At 43.3% G+C, this 16,434-nt stretch overlaps 1 protein-coding gene across 1 annotated transcript in view; it reads right to left on the bottom strand.

The window, feature by feature from the left end:
- LOC115129614 (neuropilin-2-like) overlaps positions 1-7,326 on the bottom strand; it is a 62,849-nt gene extending 55,523 nt beyond the window's left edge. The window contains 1 exon segment of the mRNA XM_029660178.2: positions 6,559-7,326. Within this exon segment, the coding sequence (XP_029516038.2) occupies positions 6,559-6,631 (73 nt within the window). The 5' untranslated portion in view covers positions 6,632-7,326.
- Positions 7,327-16,434: the final 9,108 nt, after the last annotated feature.

The raw sequence follows: 16,434 nt of genomic DNA, 5'->3' as shown, positions 1-16,434 counted from the left end.
GGCATTCTCAGCTTCATGAGGTAGTCACCTGGAATGCATTTCAATTAACAGGTGTGCCTTGTTAAAAGTTCATTTGTGGAATTTCTTTCCTTCTTAATGTGTTTGAGCCAATCAGTTGTGTTGTGACAAGGTATTGGTGGTATACAGAAGATTGCCTTATTTGTTAAAAGACCAAGTTCATACTATGGCAAGAACCGCTCAAATAATCAAAGAGAAACAACAGTCCATCATTACTTTAAGATATGAAGGTCAGTCAATGCGGAACATTTCAAGAACTTTGACAGTTTCTTCAAGTGCAGTAGCAAAAATCATCATGCGCTATGATGAAACTGGCTCTCATGAGGATCGCCACAGGAAAGGAAGACCCAGAGTTACCTCTGCTGCAGAGGATAAGTTCATTAGTTAACTGCACCTCAGATTGCAGCACAAATAAATGCTTCACAGAGTTCAAGTAACAGACACATCTCAACATCAACTGTTCAGAGGAGACTGCATGAATCAGGCATTCATGGTCAAATTGCTGCAAAGAAACCACTACTAAAGGACACCAATAATAAGAAGAGACTTGCTTCGTGCAATGGACATTAGACCGGTGGAAATCTGTCCTTTGGTCTGATAAGTCCAAATTTGAGATTTTTGGATCCAACCGCTGTATCTTTGTGAGATGCAGAGTAGGTGAATGGATGATCTCCGCATTTGTGGTTCCCACCATGAAGCATGGAGGAGGAGGTCTGATGGTGCTTTGCTGGTGACACTGTCTTTGATTTATGTAGAATTCAAGGCACAGTTAACCAGCATGGCTACCACAGCATTCTGCAGCAATACGCCATCCAGTCTGGTTTGCGCTTAGTGGAACAATCAATTATTTTTCAACAGGACAATGACCCAACATACATCCAGGCTGTGTAAGGGCTATTTGACCATAAAGGAGAGTGATGGAGTGCTGCATCAGATGACCTGGCCTTCACAATCACCCGATCTCAACAAAATTGAGATGGTTTGGGATGAGTTGGACCGCAGAGTGAAGGAAAAGCAACCAACAAGTGCTAAGCATATGTGGGAACTCCTTCATGGCTGTTGGAAAAGCATTCCAGGTGAAGCTGGTTGAAAGAATGCCAAGAGTGTGCAAAGCTGTCATCAAGGCAAAGAGTGGCTACTTTGAAGAATCTAAAATCTATTTTGATTTGTTTAACACTTTTTTGGTTACTACATTATTCTATATGTGTAATTTCATAGTTTTGATGTCTTCACTATTATTGTACAATGTAGAAAATAGTACAAATTAAGAAAAACCCTTGAATTAGAAGGTGTGTCCAAACTTTTGACTGATACTATATATATATTTATTTTCTATTTTTTCCTGGACCAGAGGTCCGTATTGACCCCGTTCTGGGTCCAGATCCGGTCCTCGGTCCACCAGTTGAGTTTGGGGGATATAGGGAATAGGGTGCCATTTAGGACGCAACCCATGTCTCCTTTTTGTATTCTCCAAAAGCTGTGCCGAGTTGTCAGTAGTACCGCCAGGGGAAGATTAAGCCATTTGGGAGAATCCTGCAGCCTCAGGACTTTTCCGCTCCCTGAACTGAGTAGACCATTCATGTACAGCTAAGGAGGAGGGTGACGGGGGGGTGGAGAGAGGGATGCCAGCAGGGAGAAAGGCAGGTAAAGAGGGATAGATGAAGGGGATGAGGATGATGAGGGAGGAGAGGGAGCGAGATGGAGGGAGAGGGACAAAAAAGTGGGAGATAAGAGGGATTGAGAGAGGGGTAGAAGGAATGGAGAGAAAGGCTGTGAGACGGAGAAGGATTAAGGCAGAGAAGGAAGGGAGGGAGGTGATTGAGGGGGAGGAAGAAAGAGAGTGTGTAGAGGAGCTGGAGAGAGAGAGCCTGACGAGGCTCATTAAGATATGACCATCCCTGTGGGGACTGACCCTGGAGGAGCTGATGGGCTGTCAGTAGCATACACAGTACATGCAGGGGAGAGGTGTGTGTGTGGGGGGGGGCGCACAGTGTGTATTGTATGTTATCGACTGGGTATGTCTTTGTTTAAGTCCCCTGTTAGGGTGGAGAATGTGTACGTGAATGTTTGTGTTTTTATGAATACACAGTGTGTTTTTCGGAGCACTATGTCTTATAGGTGCATGTGTGCTTGTGTGATAAGGAGGGAGGATGAGGAGGGAGCGTTCATTAGAGAGGTAGCCTCATGAATTATTGTGTCTGTGCTGGCTCAGGACTCCACCCATCTCCACACACGCACATGCATGCACACAACACTGCACGGACATGCCATAGCGACCCTCAACATATGTGAACAATGTTGATATATAGTATATGACATATAAGTAGCAATAACAGGTGAGGGCATGTGTGGGTCTACACATAATGGTGTGTATGTGCATACGTGTGAGTGTGTGCGTGAACTTGGGACGCAAGCGAAATGTGTGCTTTAATGAACGTCTTCAAATCTACTGTACAAGTCTCCGTCTATATATACAGCATATGCACATCTCTGTGTGTGCACATATTTCTATTAGCGGTATTATCAGTGAACAGCTTCGGACGTGTGGAAGGGCCGTTATAGATCTCCCAATCATAATCTCTTTTTTGCTCTCTCTATCTATCTTTCTCTCTCTCTCTTTTCCTCACTCCCACCTTAATTAAAAAAGTGCTGTCGCTTCGAGAGAGGGAATCAGGGGGACAGAGAGATGAGAGGCACCATTTGTTCATCCCTACACAGGGGCTGTGTCCACGACTGTTTTTAATCTAACCACTCCACACAAGACTGGACGGAGGGAGGGAGGGAGGGAGGGAGGGAGGGAAAGATTTGTGACTTTCAAAGCTCTTTACTTTAATCATTAGGCACCTACCATAAGGCCCTACCTACCTTTAGATAATATTAAAGTGTCCTGTATGGCTCAGTTGGTAGAGCACAGCACTGACAACGTCGGTATCATGGGTCTGAGTTCCATTGAGGCCACCCGTATGAAACTGTATGCACACACTTAGTCGCTCTGGATAAAGACATCTGCTAAATGACATGTTATCATTGATATTGTTATAATATTAAAGATTAATATTATATTACGCTACAAGACCATGGTGCTTGCCTACGGAGCTGTGAGGGGAACGGCACCTCAGTACCTCCAGGCTCTGATCAGGCCCTACACCCAAACAAGGGCACTGCGTTCATCCACCTCTGGCCTGCTCGCCTCCCTACCACTGAGGAAGTACAGTTCCCGCTCAGCCCAGTCAAAACTGTTCGCTGCTCTGGCCCCCAATGGTGGAACAAACTCCCTCACGAGGACAGCGGAGTCAATCACCACCTTCCGGAGACACCTGAAACCCCACCTCTTTAAGGAATACCTAGGATAGGATAAAGTAATCCCTCTCACCCCCTCCCCTGAAAAGATTTAGATGCACTACTGTTCCACTGGAGGTCATAAGGTGAATGCACCAATTTGTAAGTCGCTCTGGAAAAGAGCGTCTGCTAAATGACTTAAATGTAAATGTAAATGTAATTAAGACCAAATGGAACAATACTAAATGAATGTGCAGCAGAAATCTTAGTTAAAACGTAGCCATTCAAGTGTACACATTTAGACTTCAGTTCCAATATGAACAACACACAGATTTGGTACCCTAAATCACCATTGGCATGCTAGACTAAAGCCTCCTCTCTCTCCTGAGTTGGAGCACCCATGCATGACTCTTCATAATAGACTAAGTGGTTTTGGCTAATCAACTAAATGCATCAGGTTGGGTATAGCAATCAACTAATCACTGGATCAATTGACCACAAGCAGATGGTTGCGTTTCGCTGGGTTTTGCTTTGCTAAAATACCGCTGTCCAGATAAATGACCTGTGTGTGCAGTGTGTGTGTGTGAGTACGTTCACACAAATTAAGCAGCAGACCGAGGGGCCACCAGCTAGCCGATAGGTGTATTATTTATGATGGCCTTGTTTATAATTTCACCCTTGTCACCTTGTTCCAGGGGGTTGGCGTGTCCCCCTCCTCCCCCCCAGCACCCCAGCCCTTCTCCTGGCCAAGGTATTGAACCACAGCCCCTTTTGTTTTTCAGCTCTTGAATGCTAACTACAGTCCTGACCTTGTTTCTCCTCTGCTGATGTGTTATAGGAGTCTGGGGAGATTAAAAATATTCTGGGGTAGAGAGGGGGGTAACCAAGAGGGGGCATGGAGAGAGAGGGGGTAGCCGAGAGGGGGCATGGAGAGGGAGAGGGGGTAGCCGAGAGGGGGCATGGAGAGGGAGAGGGGGGGAGACAAGAGAAAGAAGCGAACGAGGGAGAGAAAGAAGCAAGCAGAGAGAGAGGAGGAAATGAAAGCTTTTCATTAATCTGCATTATAACAGATAGAAAGGTGAACATACAGAGACAAAGAAGACACACACTGGTCCTGTATGTTCAATTAATTACTAGTTCATTATTACGAATGACTTAATTATACTAACACAATCATGAGTCACATTGTTGTGGTTACATTATGTGCATCTCAAATGTCACCCTATTCCCTATTGTAGTGCATTACTTCTGACCAGAGCTTATTCCCTCCTTTAGCCCTATGGGCTCTGGTCAAAAGTAGTGCACTAAATACAGAAAAGGGTGCTATTTGGGACAAAGGCACAGACGTCTCCCTTCTGCTCTCCGACCCCCGAGCGGAGTGTTCATTTTCATACGCCCAACATCATCAGTTCCTCTTCCTGCCCTCTGTTCTTAAAACTCTGTGACCCTGTTGTTTGGTACTGTACCCCTCCTTCTCATCTCTATCTGTTTCTCTCGTGCTCTCTCTCTCTCTGCTGTTTGTCCTGAAAAACATGCTCTTGTTCTGCACAACATCTCTGTCACTCTCTCTCTCACAGCCTCCTGTCTTTCCCACATCTCCCTTTACTCTCTCTCATGCTGCTGTGTGTATGTACAAGATGTGCTGTTTTGAGGAGGACAGGAGAAGGCTGGAACAGTGAGTGCTTTGGCAGGCTGAGGTATCTGAGAATGCATGGGGAGAGCTGCCAAAGGCCCACATCTGAGTCTGATAAATGGGCACACAGGCAGCCAACACTGCAAACAGATCATATTGAATATCTCTAAATGGCAGGTCCAAAACCACTCTCACACACACTTGAATGTATGCAAACAAGAATCTCACACACCGCACACTTTGGAGCACATTCTAAGGAAGAACCATAGGAGCAGTCCCGTAAACCAGCCAGGGATGCGACACTGAGTAGGGCACAGAGACAGAGCAGAACGGGAGTGAGAAACCAGACAATGTTTTAAAGCTCATGAGAGCTCTATATCGGGAGTCGGGACTTGGACAAGATTCCAAAACTACAACCAAAAAATAAAATACCTCTTACGCATGAATTATGGATACAACTACTGTGACTTAGGAAGCAAGCCAGCTAGCGTAAAATCAGCACGATTCCCTGAATGGAATGGAAGGTGGCTTCGGTGGCCTTTTCGTCAAAATGTGTCATCTGGTCTTAACGTTGCAGCGCGAGTGGAGAACTGATTGTGTGGCGCCGCCTCGAGCTGCAGAGGCACAAGTGCGATTGAGGCACAAACCGTCACCATAATGATTGCAAGACTCTTGAGATAATGAGCGAGTTGTTGGTTGTGCTCTTATTGATATTAATGATGGTGGTGGTGGTTAGTCTAACTAATATTCTTGTAATTCTCCACTAACAGCAAAATACCACTTGAGGCGCATTATTTTGGTTTGGTCAATGGATTATGATGTCTACAGACGCGTTTAGAGTTGAGCATTCCTTCATGAACTCTACCAAGAAACAACAACTAAAAGAAAGTAGGTCCATTCCCCCCCTTTAAATTATTATGTAATTATCACCCTACAAAGCAGAGTCATTGGGCTATTATATGCTAATGTATGTAGGGTTATTACTTTAAAAAAAAATCTGTGATCATAAAATTACAAAACCTGCCCAATATGAACGGCCGTGGAACTATTTAACATGTACCTCCCCATGCTATGAAAACTTGTATTAAATGGCAATGACCTATTTTGGGGCATAATAGAAAAGCTTTTGAGTATCAAATAACATATCACCCAGTCATTTTTCATGGGTGGAATATTGTCACATTACTCTTGGTATACGAAAGAAGTGGAATATAAATAATGTTCTGGACTAACTAGAATAACGAATGAGAATGGGTTCATCTTTCAAGGCTGAGAGAACATTTTGTGGTTAATACCAGTACGGTTACACTACACATGATAGCCTACTGGTTATCAGACCATATCTATCTGATGCCATTCACGGCCTATGTGTTGAAATTCCTGATTTGAAACAGATGGAGCTCGTTCTTTTTTTCTTTTTTTTTTTAAACCAAACGAGTTTTCCAACGCTGACAAAAACAAGCTATTTTCCCTGTCAGTCTCCAAGACGCAGGTCTAATAAAAAAACGATGTGAGCTTTCAGTTATCATAGTTTAAAGCAAATTCTGATTTTTAATCACCCATAAAAGGGTAGTTCCGGGTACATTCGGACACGTTTCTTGACAGCCCATGTGTTGAAGAGAACTTACCCTTGTCTCCACGGACTCCCAGTGTTAGACACATTGCAAGTAAAAATCCAATCAGCGATGATAGCATATCCATTTTGGCAATGTTCAATGTCTTGTTATTTTTAAATGGTACTTCCCAGGATCAAATCAGTTGTCCATCAAGAAAATCCACACCTTTTTTTGCAGAAATGTTATTACTCCACGTAGCCTATTTTACTAAAACAATCAACGAATAATGTTTGTTCCAAGTGTACTTAATTGAATAAAAATAGGCTAAAAACAGCGGTGAACAGCTTTCCCTCCGAAGCAGGCATATAGGCTACTTGAACGAGACACTGGGATGCCACCTTATAACTTTAATACTGGGTTATCTAGCCTCGTGGATGAAATAAACTCCTCTTAATTCCCCGGTTCCATACAGAGCTTGTCCACTGATTTGGAACCTCCTGGGGTCTTTCCTACAGGGTCTGATAAGCGGCTCTTAGTCTACCTCCAAATACGACTGAAGCGCTTGCCTTTCCCCCCCCCCCTTCTCTCTCCTGTGCTCGCAGGGATACCAGGACTCCGGTCATTTACTCCTGCATTTACGACCGATGAGACACAGTTGACTGAACTATCAGCCGACAAAAAGTCTCCGTATTTAGAACAAGAATGGAGCGCAAATCATGAGAAGTGTGACGGACATGAATATAATATGTTCCGAAGGAGAACTCATTCCATCTCTGGCACCACTCCTCTAGTGTTTTTGTCTGTAGCGGAGTGTCTCTATGCGCTCCAGCGGCGTGTGTATGTGAGTGAGTGAGAGTGTGTGTTATAGCACTTTTGAACAGAGCAGCTATCGCATTACAGTCAGCGCCTCGGCTCCGCCTCCGGTTGGTTGTTGATCATGGAGAGATGCGCGCACACTCGTAAAACACACAAGCGCGCGGGCACACACACACGTACACATTTCACGTGACGCCAATAGATAAGGGTTCAACAGATAACGCACACCCTATAATCTCAGGCTCGGGAGTATTTCCACAGGCTATTTTCAAGAGAGAAGAACCAAAGAAACCAAACATTTTAAAAAGGGGGAAAAGTGAAGGGGGATGGAGGAAGGGGAGTAGTACATGCATTAGGGCTCCCGAGTGGCGCAGCGGTCCAATCAAATCAAATCAAACTTTATGCCACATGCCCTGAATACAAGTGTAGACCTTACCGTGAAATGCTTACTTACAAGCCCTTAACCAACAGTGCAGTTCAAGAAGAGTTAATAAAATATTTACCAAATAAACCAAAGTAAAAAATAATAAAAAGTAACACAATAACATAACAATACCGAGGCTATATACAGGGGGAACCTGTACCGAATCAGTGTGCAGGGGTACAGGTCAGAGGTCATTTGTACATGTAGGTAGGGGGGAAGTGACTATGCATTGATAATAAACAGCAAGTAGCAGCAGTGTACAAAACAAATGCCAATGTAATAGTCAATGTAATAGTCCGGTGGCCATTTGATTAATTGTTCAGCAGTCTTATGGCTTGGGGCACTGCATCTCAATGCAAGAGGCGTCACTACAGTCCCTGGTTCGAATCCAGGCTGTATTACATCCAGCCGTGATTGGGAGTCCCATATAGGGCGGCGCACAATTGGCCCAGCGCCATCCGGGTTTGTCCAGGGTAGGCTGTCGTTGTAAATAAGAATTTGTTAGGCACTTAATAAATAAAAAAAAGAAGGCAGCAGCATATAGTCAACAATAAATCATACAGTGGCATACAGTGCGTGTGTGTATGTGAGTGAGTGTTTGTGTGCTTTACGTGTGTGTGTGTGTGTGCCCCTCTTTACAGCGACTCTCTCACCCCATTACCACAGCACATATCAAACAGTGGTTCGAGGCTTAAAGCTGCATGGCAAATGTCACCCTATTCCCTATGTAATAGGTCTCTGGTCAAAAGTAGTGCACTACATTGGGAATATGATGCCATTTGGGACACAATCAAAGTCGTATGTTCCTGCTGCCTCGTGGAGGGAACCCACCAAGACCGGCACAAAACAGCTCTACAATCAGCCTGCCTAAATACAGCCACGCTAGCTTTACATAATAACACACTGCCTGGCCCAAAATAATCTGCTGCCTGAGAAATGCCTCTATGGTCCAGCCCAGGCAGATCCCCACTGCTTACAGAACACAAGAGGGTTGCTATGGTCCATCCCAGACAGATCCCCACTGCTTACAGAACACAAGAGGGTTGCTATGGTCCAGCCCAGGCAGATCCCCACTGCTTACAGAACACAAGAGGGTTGCTATGGTCCATCCCAGGCAGATCCCCACTGCTTACAGAACACAAGAGGGTTGGTATGGTCCAGCCCAGGCAGATCCCCACTGCTTACAGAACACAAGAGGGTTGCTATGGTCCAGCCCAGGCAGATCCCCACTGCTTACAGAACACAAGAGGGTTGCTATGGTCCAGCCCAGGCAGATCCCCACTGCTTACAGAACACAAGAGGGTTGCTATGGTCCAGCCCAGGCAGATCCCTACTGCTTACAGAACACAAGAGGGTTGCTATGGTCCAGCCCAGGCAGATCCCCACTGCTTACAGAACACAAGAGGGTTGCTATGGCCCAGGCAAGGGACAGGAAGGCTTAACATTAGCAAGCTGCATTAACTCCCTGAACCAGAGCTAATTGAAAAGGGATGTACATTAGCCTGGTCCCAGACCGGTCTGTGCTGTCTTGACCAACGACCAGATCTGTTACCAGGCTAATATTAGCTATATTACATGAGAGAATACAGTTTGTCTTTGATGACGCTTTTCTTTAGAAGATGTTGGGGGAAGGAGTGCTAAACTGACATATGGAATTGTTTTAAGATGGTCATACTATGGATTATTTAGATATTTGATTTGAACTATATATATATATAGATACCATTTTTTAAATAAAATATAGATTTTTGCCTTTACTCTGAAGCCAGAGACGTATTGAACAACACATTAATGAATGGCAAAAGGGACACTCAAAAAATAAATTATCAGAAACAAGGTTTTGAAGTGTCCTAAATCTAGGAGATATAAAAAGACTCAGGAATTATAAAAATATATACAGTTGAAGTCGGAAGTCTACATAGACCTTAGCCAAATACACTTAAACTTTAAGTCCTTCACAATTCCTGACACTTAAACTTTAAGTCCTTCACAATTCCTGACATCCTGGTAAAAATCCCCTGTCTTATGTCAGTTAGGATCACCACTTTATTTTAAGAATGTGAAATGTCAGAATAATAGTAGAGAGAATGATTTATTTCAGCTTTTATTTCTGTCATCACCTTCCCAGTGGGTCAGAAGTTGACATACACTCAATTAGTATTTGGTAGCATTACCTTTAAATTGTTTAACTTGGGTCAAACATTTTGGGTAGCCTTCCACAAGCTTCCCACAATAAGTTGGGTGAATACTGGCCAGTCCCTCCTGACAGAGCTGGTGTAACTGAGTCAGGTTTGTAGGCCTCCTTTCTCACCCACGCTTTGTGATGGGGCTTTGTGATGTGCACTTCAATACCTTGACGCTGTCGTCCTCAGGCCATTTTGCCACAACTTTGGAAGTATGCTTGGGGTCGTTGTCCATTTGGAAGACCCATTTGCGACCAAGCTTTAACTTCCTGACTGATGTCTTGAGATGTTGCTTATGTCGATATAGGACTCATTTTAGTGTGGATATAGATACTTTTGTACCTGTTTCCTCCAGTATCTTCACAAGGTCATTCGCTGTTGTTCTGGGATTGATTTGCACTTTTTGCACCAAAGTACGTTCATCTCTAGGAGACAGAACGCGTCTCCTTCCTGAGCTGTATGACGGCTGCGTGGTCCCATGGTGTTTAGACTTGCGTACTATAGTTTGTACAGATGAACGTGGTACCTTCAGGCGTTAGGAAATTGCTTCCAAGGATGAACCAGACTTGTGGAGGTCTACACATTTTTATTTCTGAGGTCTTGGCCAATTTATTTTTATTTTCACATGATGTCAAGCAAAGAGGCACTGAGGCCTTGAAATACATCCACAGGTACACCTCCAATTGACAATGTCAATTAGCCTATCAGAAGCTTCTAAAGCCATGACATAATTTTCTGGAATTTTCCAAGCTGTTTAAAGGCACAGTTAACTTCTGACCCACTGGAATAGTGATATAGTGAATTATAAGTGAAATAATCTGTCTGTAAACAATTTTGGGAAAAATGAAAAAAGCAGATGTCTGAAACAACTTGCCAAAACTATAGTTTGTTCAAAATAAATTTGTGGAGTGCTTGAAAAACATGTTTTAATGACTCCAACCTAAGTGTATATAAACTTCCGACTTCAACTGTATACACTACCTGTCCAAAGTTTGGACACACCTACTCATTAAAGTTGGTTGTTTTTTAAACTATTTTTTACATTGTAGAATAATAGTGAAGACATCAACACTATGAAATAACACATATGGAATCATGTAGTAACCAAAAAAAGTGTTAAACAAATCCAAATAGATTTTAGATTCTTTAAGGTAGCCACCCTTTGCCTTGATGACAGCTTTGCACACTCTTGGCATTCTCTCAACCATCTTCACCTGGAATGCTTTTCCAATAGTCTTGAAGGAGTTCCCACATATGCTGAGCACTTGTTGGCTGCTTTGGGTTGAGGTCAGGTGATTGTGGAGGCCAGGTCATCTGATGCAGCACTCCATCACTCTCCTTCTTGGTCAAATAGCCCTTACACAGCCTGGAGGTGTGTTTTGGGTAATTGTCCTGTTGAAAAACAAATCATAGTCCCACTAAGCGCAAAGCAGATGGGATGGCATATCGCTGCAGAATGCTGTGGTAGCCATGCTGGTTAAGTGTGCCTTGAATTCTAAATAAATTACAGACAGTGTCACCAGCGAAGCACACCCACACCATCACACCTCCATCCATGCTTCACAGTGGGAACCACACATGCAGAGATAATCCGTTCACCTGCTCTGCGTCTCACAAAGACACGGCGGTTGGAACCAAAAATCTCAAATTTGGACTCATCAGACCAAAGAACAGATTTTCACCGGTCTTATGTCCATTGCCTGTGTTTCTTGGCCCAAGCAAGTCTCTTCTTATTATCGGTGCCCTTTAGTGGTGGTTTCTTTGCAGCAATACACATATGAAGGCCTGATTCATGCAGTCTCCTCCGAACAGCTGATGTTGAGATGTGTCTGTTACTTGAACTGTGTGAAGCATTTATTTGGACTGCAATTTCTGAGGCTGGTAACTCTAAAGGATTTATCCTCTGCAGCAGAGGTAACTCTGGATCTTCCTTTCCTCATGAGAGCAATTTTCATTATAGCGCGTGATGGTTTTTGCTACTGCACTTGAAGAAACTGTCAAAGTTCTTGAAATGTTCCGCATTTACTGACCTTCATCTCTTAAAGTAATGATGGATTGTTGTTTCTCTTTGCTTATTTGAGCTGTTCTTGCCATAATATGGACTTGGTCTTTTACCAAATAGGACTGTCTTCTGTATACCACCCCTACCATGTCACAACACAACTGATTGGCTCAAACACATTAAGAAGGAAAGAAATTCCACAAACAAACTTTTAACAAGGCACAACTGTTAATTGAAATGCATTCCAGGTGACTACCTCATGACGCTGGTTGAGAGAATTACAAGAATGTGCAAAGCTGTCATCAAGGCAAAATGTGGCTACTTTGAAAAGTCTCAAACATAAAATATATTTGGATTTGTTTAACACTTTTTAGGTTACTTTCATGATTCCATATGTGTTATTTGATAGTTTTGATATCTTCACTATTATTCTACAATGTAGAAAATAGTAAAAATAAAGAAAAACCTTGGAATGAGTAGGTGTGTCCAAACTTTTGACTGGCACTGTATAGATACACAGTGCATTCAGAAAGTATTCAGACCCCATGACTTTTTACACATCTTGCTACATTACAGCCTTATTCTAAAATGTAAATGTCTATTTTTATAAATTTGTGGGATATTGTGCATACTTCGACAAGGGACATTTAAAAAACAAAACAATTTATATATATATATTTTTTAAACATATATTTAACCCCTTTTTTTGGGTTGTCGCAAAACTATCTCCATACTTCCATTTGATTTTTAAAACCAGTACCATTTACCTTCAGACAAGTCCCGCGACACCATCTTGTTTGTGAGAGTCAAACCGTTCGGAAGCTACAGACGTTGTTTGTGAGAAGACCAATTTTCGGGATGTCTCATGGTCTGACAAACACTGCTCTAGCTCTGCTACCTTTCAACACAGATGCGGAAGTGCGACACTGGCGGATGAGGTGGATAGATTTTTTAAACTGATAGATTTTGATAGGTATTTTCTTGTTATGTACGCATCGGTGCATCAATCGACTCAAGGGGGTTATCAGCTAGCGAGTCCATTAAGACTCAATGGAAGTGCAGTGTAGAAGTCATGTAGGACATTAGTTAAACATTAGTTGAATGTTTGACCACAATGCCCTTGGTGCAGGTCATGTGACGTGTGTGTGTCATGGCATGTCTGTAGCCTCCGTCTGCTGTCAATCTAAGTTGGCCCCCAAGCACCCAGTCATTTCACAGATTTCTAACACCCTGTCAATCAATCGGGACTCTACCTATAGCCTCAGAGGTTCCTTGTCACTTGTGATTGGCTAATATCAGATCTTGGACGTCGCCACACACAGGCTGCCAGCCCCTTTGGCCGATGTCGCAGAATCCTGCAGTTATTTGTCAGTGTCTGTATGTTTTATGGCCCCCTACGGATGATGCATTCAGTGTGTGTGTGTGAGCATGTTCGCCCACATGTTTACACTGTATATACCACATGTGGTTTTGAGTGTGTGTGTTAACAATTACTTACACCCTAAAAATATATATATAAAAAAAATGTAAAATACCTAGAGCGTATATGTACACTACAACTAGCGCATGTGCATTTGTGTTGTTTTTGTGTCCAGTTGTCACCCCACCTCCACACCTCTCCACTCATTCACCCACTACTCTGTCCTCCACCACTCCTTCACCCCCAAAACAAGGGAAGCGCCTCTCTCTCTCATGTTAGGGACTCATCAGTCAACTTATCAAACACCCTTTGAAATAGTTTGGTCAATGGAGATTGAGTGAGCATTGTTATCAGCTATCTCTCTCCTCCGAAAGAACAACAGATGCCTTCTAACCTTCCCCAGAGCAGAAGATAAGGCCCGGGCTGGACTTCATTTGACCCAAAGTCCTGTGTTAGGCAAGGTTAGGCAGTGTGAGCAAAACAGAGGGAGGTTTTGTTATTCATTGTAAATCAATCACACCACATGCAGTGGTTTACTATCTGAACCTGCTCTCCATACTCACAGACCACACATTCCATTGCACAGCCTCACCGGTGTAAAATACTTTATTTAGAATGTTTCTTTATTGAGTTATTTTTTAAAATCGTAACAGAAATATATTATTATATTTCTTAAAATATAGCAACATGTGGGGACACTATCTGCATCCGAAGGGAACTCCAATACCCTATTTATTTGTCCACACAGCCCACCGCTTTTTTTGACAGACATTTCCAATCCAACACATGCTGATGTTTGATGCGCAAGTTCTTCCCTTCTCTTCTCAAGGACCAGGAGAATAGACCACGCCCTGGAGCGCCCGCCTGTTTACTGTCCAACACGGCTTCTCTTCACCAAACGAATTCCAGTCTACCCACTGCATAGGCCTGCCCAACCCAGGGTAATAATTATACACATACACTATCCACTAATCTGCCTGGCGACTGTCTCTACTGTAAGATATGTGCACATCTGGACTGGAGTCAATTTTTTAAATTTTTTTATCCTCCTCCCTGTGTTCTCCCCTCGGCATGGAAAATACCTCCTCCCTGTGTTCTCCCCTCGGCATGGAAAATACCTCCTCCCTGTGTTCTCCCCTCGGCATGGAAAATACCTCCTCCCTGTGTTCTCCCCTCGGCATGGAAAATACCTCCTCCCTGTGTTCTCCCCTCGGCATGGAAAATACCTCCTCCCTGTGTTCTCCCCTCGGCATGGAAAATACCTCCTCCCTGTGTTCTCCCTCGGCATGGAAAATACCTCCTCCCTGTGTTCTCCCCTCGGCATGGAAAATACCTCCTCCCTGTGTTCTCCCCTCGGCATGGAAAATACCTCCTCCCTGTGTTCTCCCCTCGGCATGGAAAATACCTCCTCCCTGTGTTCTCCCCTCGGCATGGAAAATACCTCCTCCCTGTGTTCTCCCCTCGGCATGGAAAATACCTCCTCCCTGTGTTCTACCCTCGGCATGGAAAATACCTCCTCCCTGTGTTCTCCCTCGGCATGGAAAATACCTCCTCCCTGTGTTCTACCCTCGGCATGGAAAATACCTCCTCCCTGTGTTCTCCCCTCGGCATGGAAAATACCTCCTCCCTGTGTTCTCCCCTCGGCATGGAAAATACCTCCTCCCTGTGTTCTCCCCTCGGCATGGAAAATACCTCCTCCCTGTGTTCTCCCCTCGGCATGGAAAATACCTCCTTCACTGAAGCTAGAAATCCAGTGTGACATCTATAGGTTAGACAGAAATTATTCAATGCCTCGCAATCCTACCAAAAGTCTTTGTGATGAAATAGCAACTTAGTTATTTTGCAGATATCCATTGAACCAAAACATGACAAAAATATAAGAAATTGTTACAGTTCATCCACTCACTTGGCTGTGACTATTTGTGGTGCAGTGCATGTTTGGGCCATATGGGGGCAGGCTATTTTTGGAGAGTTCCAAGAAACAGTTCAAAGAAGCACCCAAACATTAACACGTGAGATAAAGAATCCTCTACATACGTCTAGACCATCTAAGAATTCAGGAGACCGTAAAGACTTCTCTCGACAATGACAGGCATTCCTTGTCAGAATTCCACTGTGGCTGTTGTTATTAGCCTATTTCCTTTAATTACAAGATAGCCACCTCAAATATGTAGCTCCTTTGTCTTATTTACTGTAAATGAATGCAATACCCTGGCACATCAAGAGCAGAGGAAGAGATGTGGCTTTATTTATGTTTAACAGGAGCCAATTTTCTCTTGTTTCCTACTCTGTCATCCTGTAGTCTCAGAAGCTCTAGTGAAGCTTCCCCTAGGTACAGATCTAGGATCAGTTTCCCCTTCCACAATCCTAACCTTAACCATTAGTGGGGGAAATACTAAACTGACTCAATATCAGCGTCTAGGGGTAACTTCACCCTTTCCTCTACAAATTCCCCAATCCAGAAAAAGGCTCTGTGGAATGTGCATGTATCGGACATGTTTTAATCAATCAATATTTGTTAAGTGATAATGCCCTCGAAGCCGGTTTTTGGAGGATATATTGGCACGGGTGTTGTTAGGCCGTGTAAACCGTGCCAATATATCCTCCAAACACCAGCTTCGAGAGGATTATACTTTTTATACAATGGTTTACCAACATATTCAAATACTGATTTACATATTTTCATTATTTTTAGGAATTTATTCATACTATTTCATCCTTCCACAAGATATAGTCCTGACACAAATTTAGGGTTGCTACCCAAGCCGGCTGGTCGTTCGTTCTGTCGGTTCGGTTGTCATAGACGCGACTCAGTCATTCAGTCTTTTTGTTCTGTATCATTTGTTCTAAAAAATAAAATAAAAAAATAAAAAATTGTTCTAAATGTTCCATTGCCATACTGGCTGGCAACGTTCTTATCCCTTGCTTGCTAGCTAGACAACACTGGCTAATTTACAGTCACATCAAAAAGTGCAGCCTTTGTATTTGTTAAAGTTGTTTTCTAGTGACATTTATTTGGATACATCCATAACAATGAGCTAATGAGGTGTGATTTCACCTGGCATAGAAAATGTGCTCACTCGTGAGGACACTGTTGTTCAGA

The sequence above is a fragment of the Oncorhynchus nerka genome, linkage group LG5, assembly GCF_034236695.1.
Source record: "Oncorhynchus nerka isolate Pitt River linkage group LG5, Oner_Uvic_2.0, whole genome shotgun sequence".
Classification (NCBI taxonomy): domain Eukaryota; kingdom Metazoa; phylum Chordata; class Actinopteri; order Salmoniformes; family Salmonidae; genus Oncorhynchus; species Oncorhynchus nerka.
The sequence above is the reverse complement of the archived record's forward strand: the minus strand, read 5'-3'. Positions and strand labels throughout refer to the sequence as shown.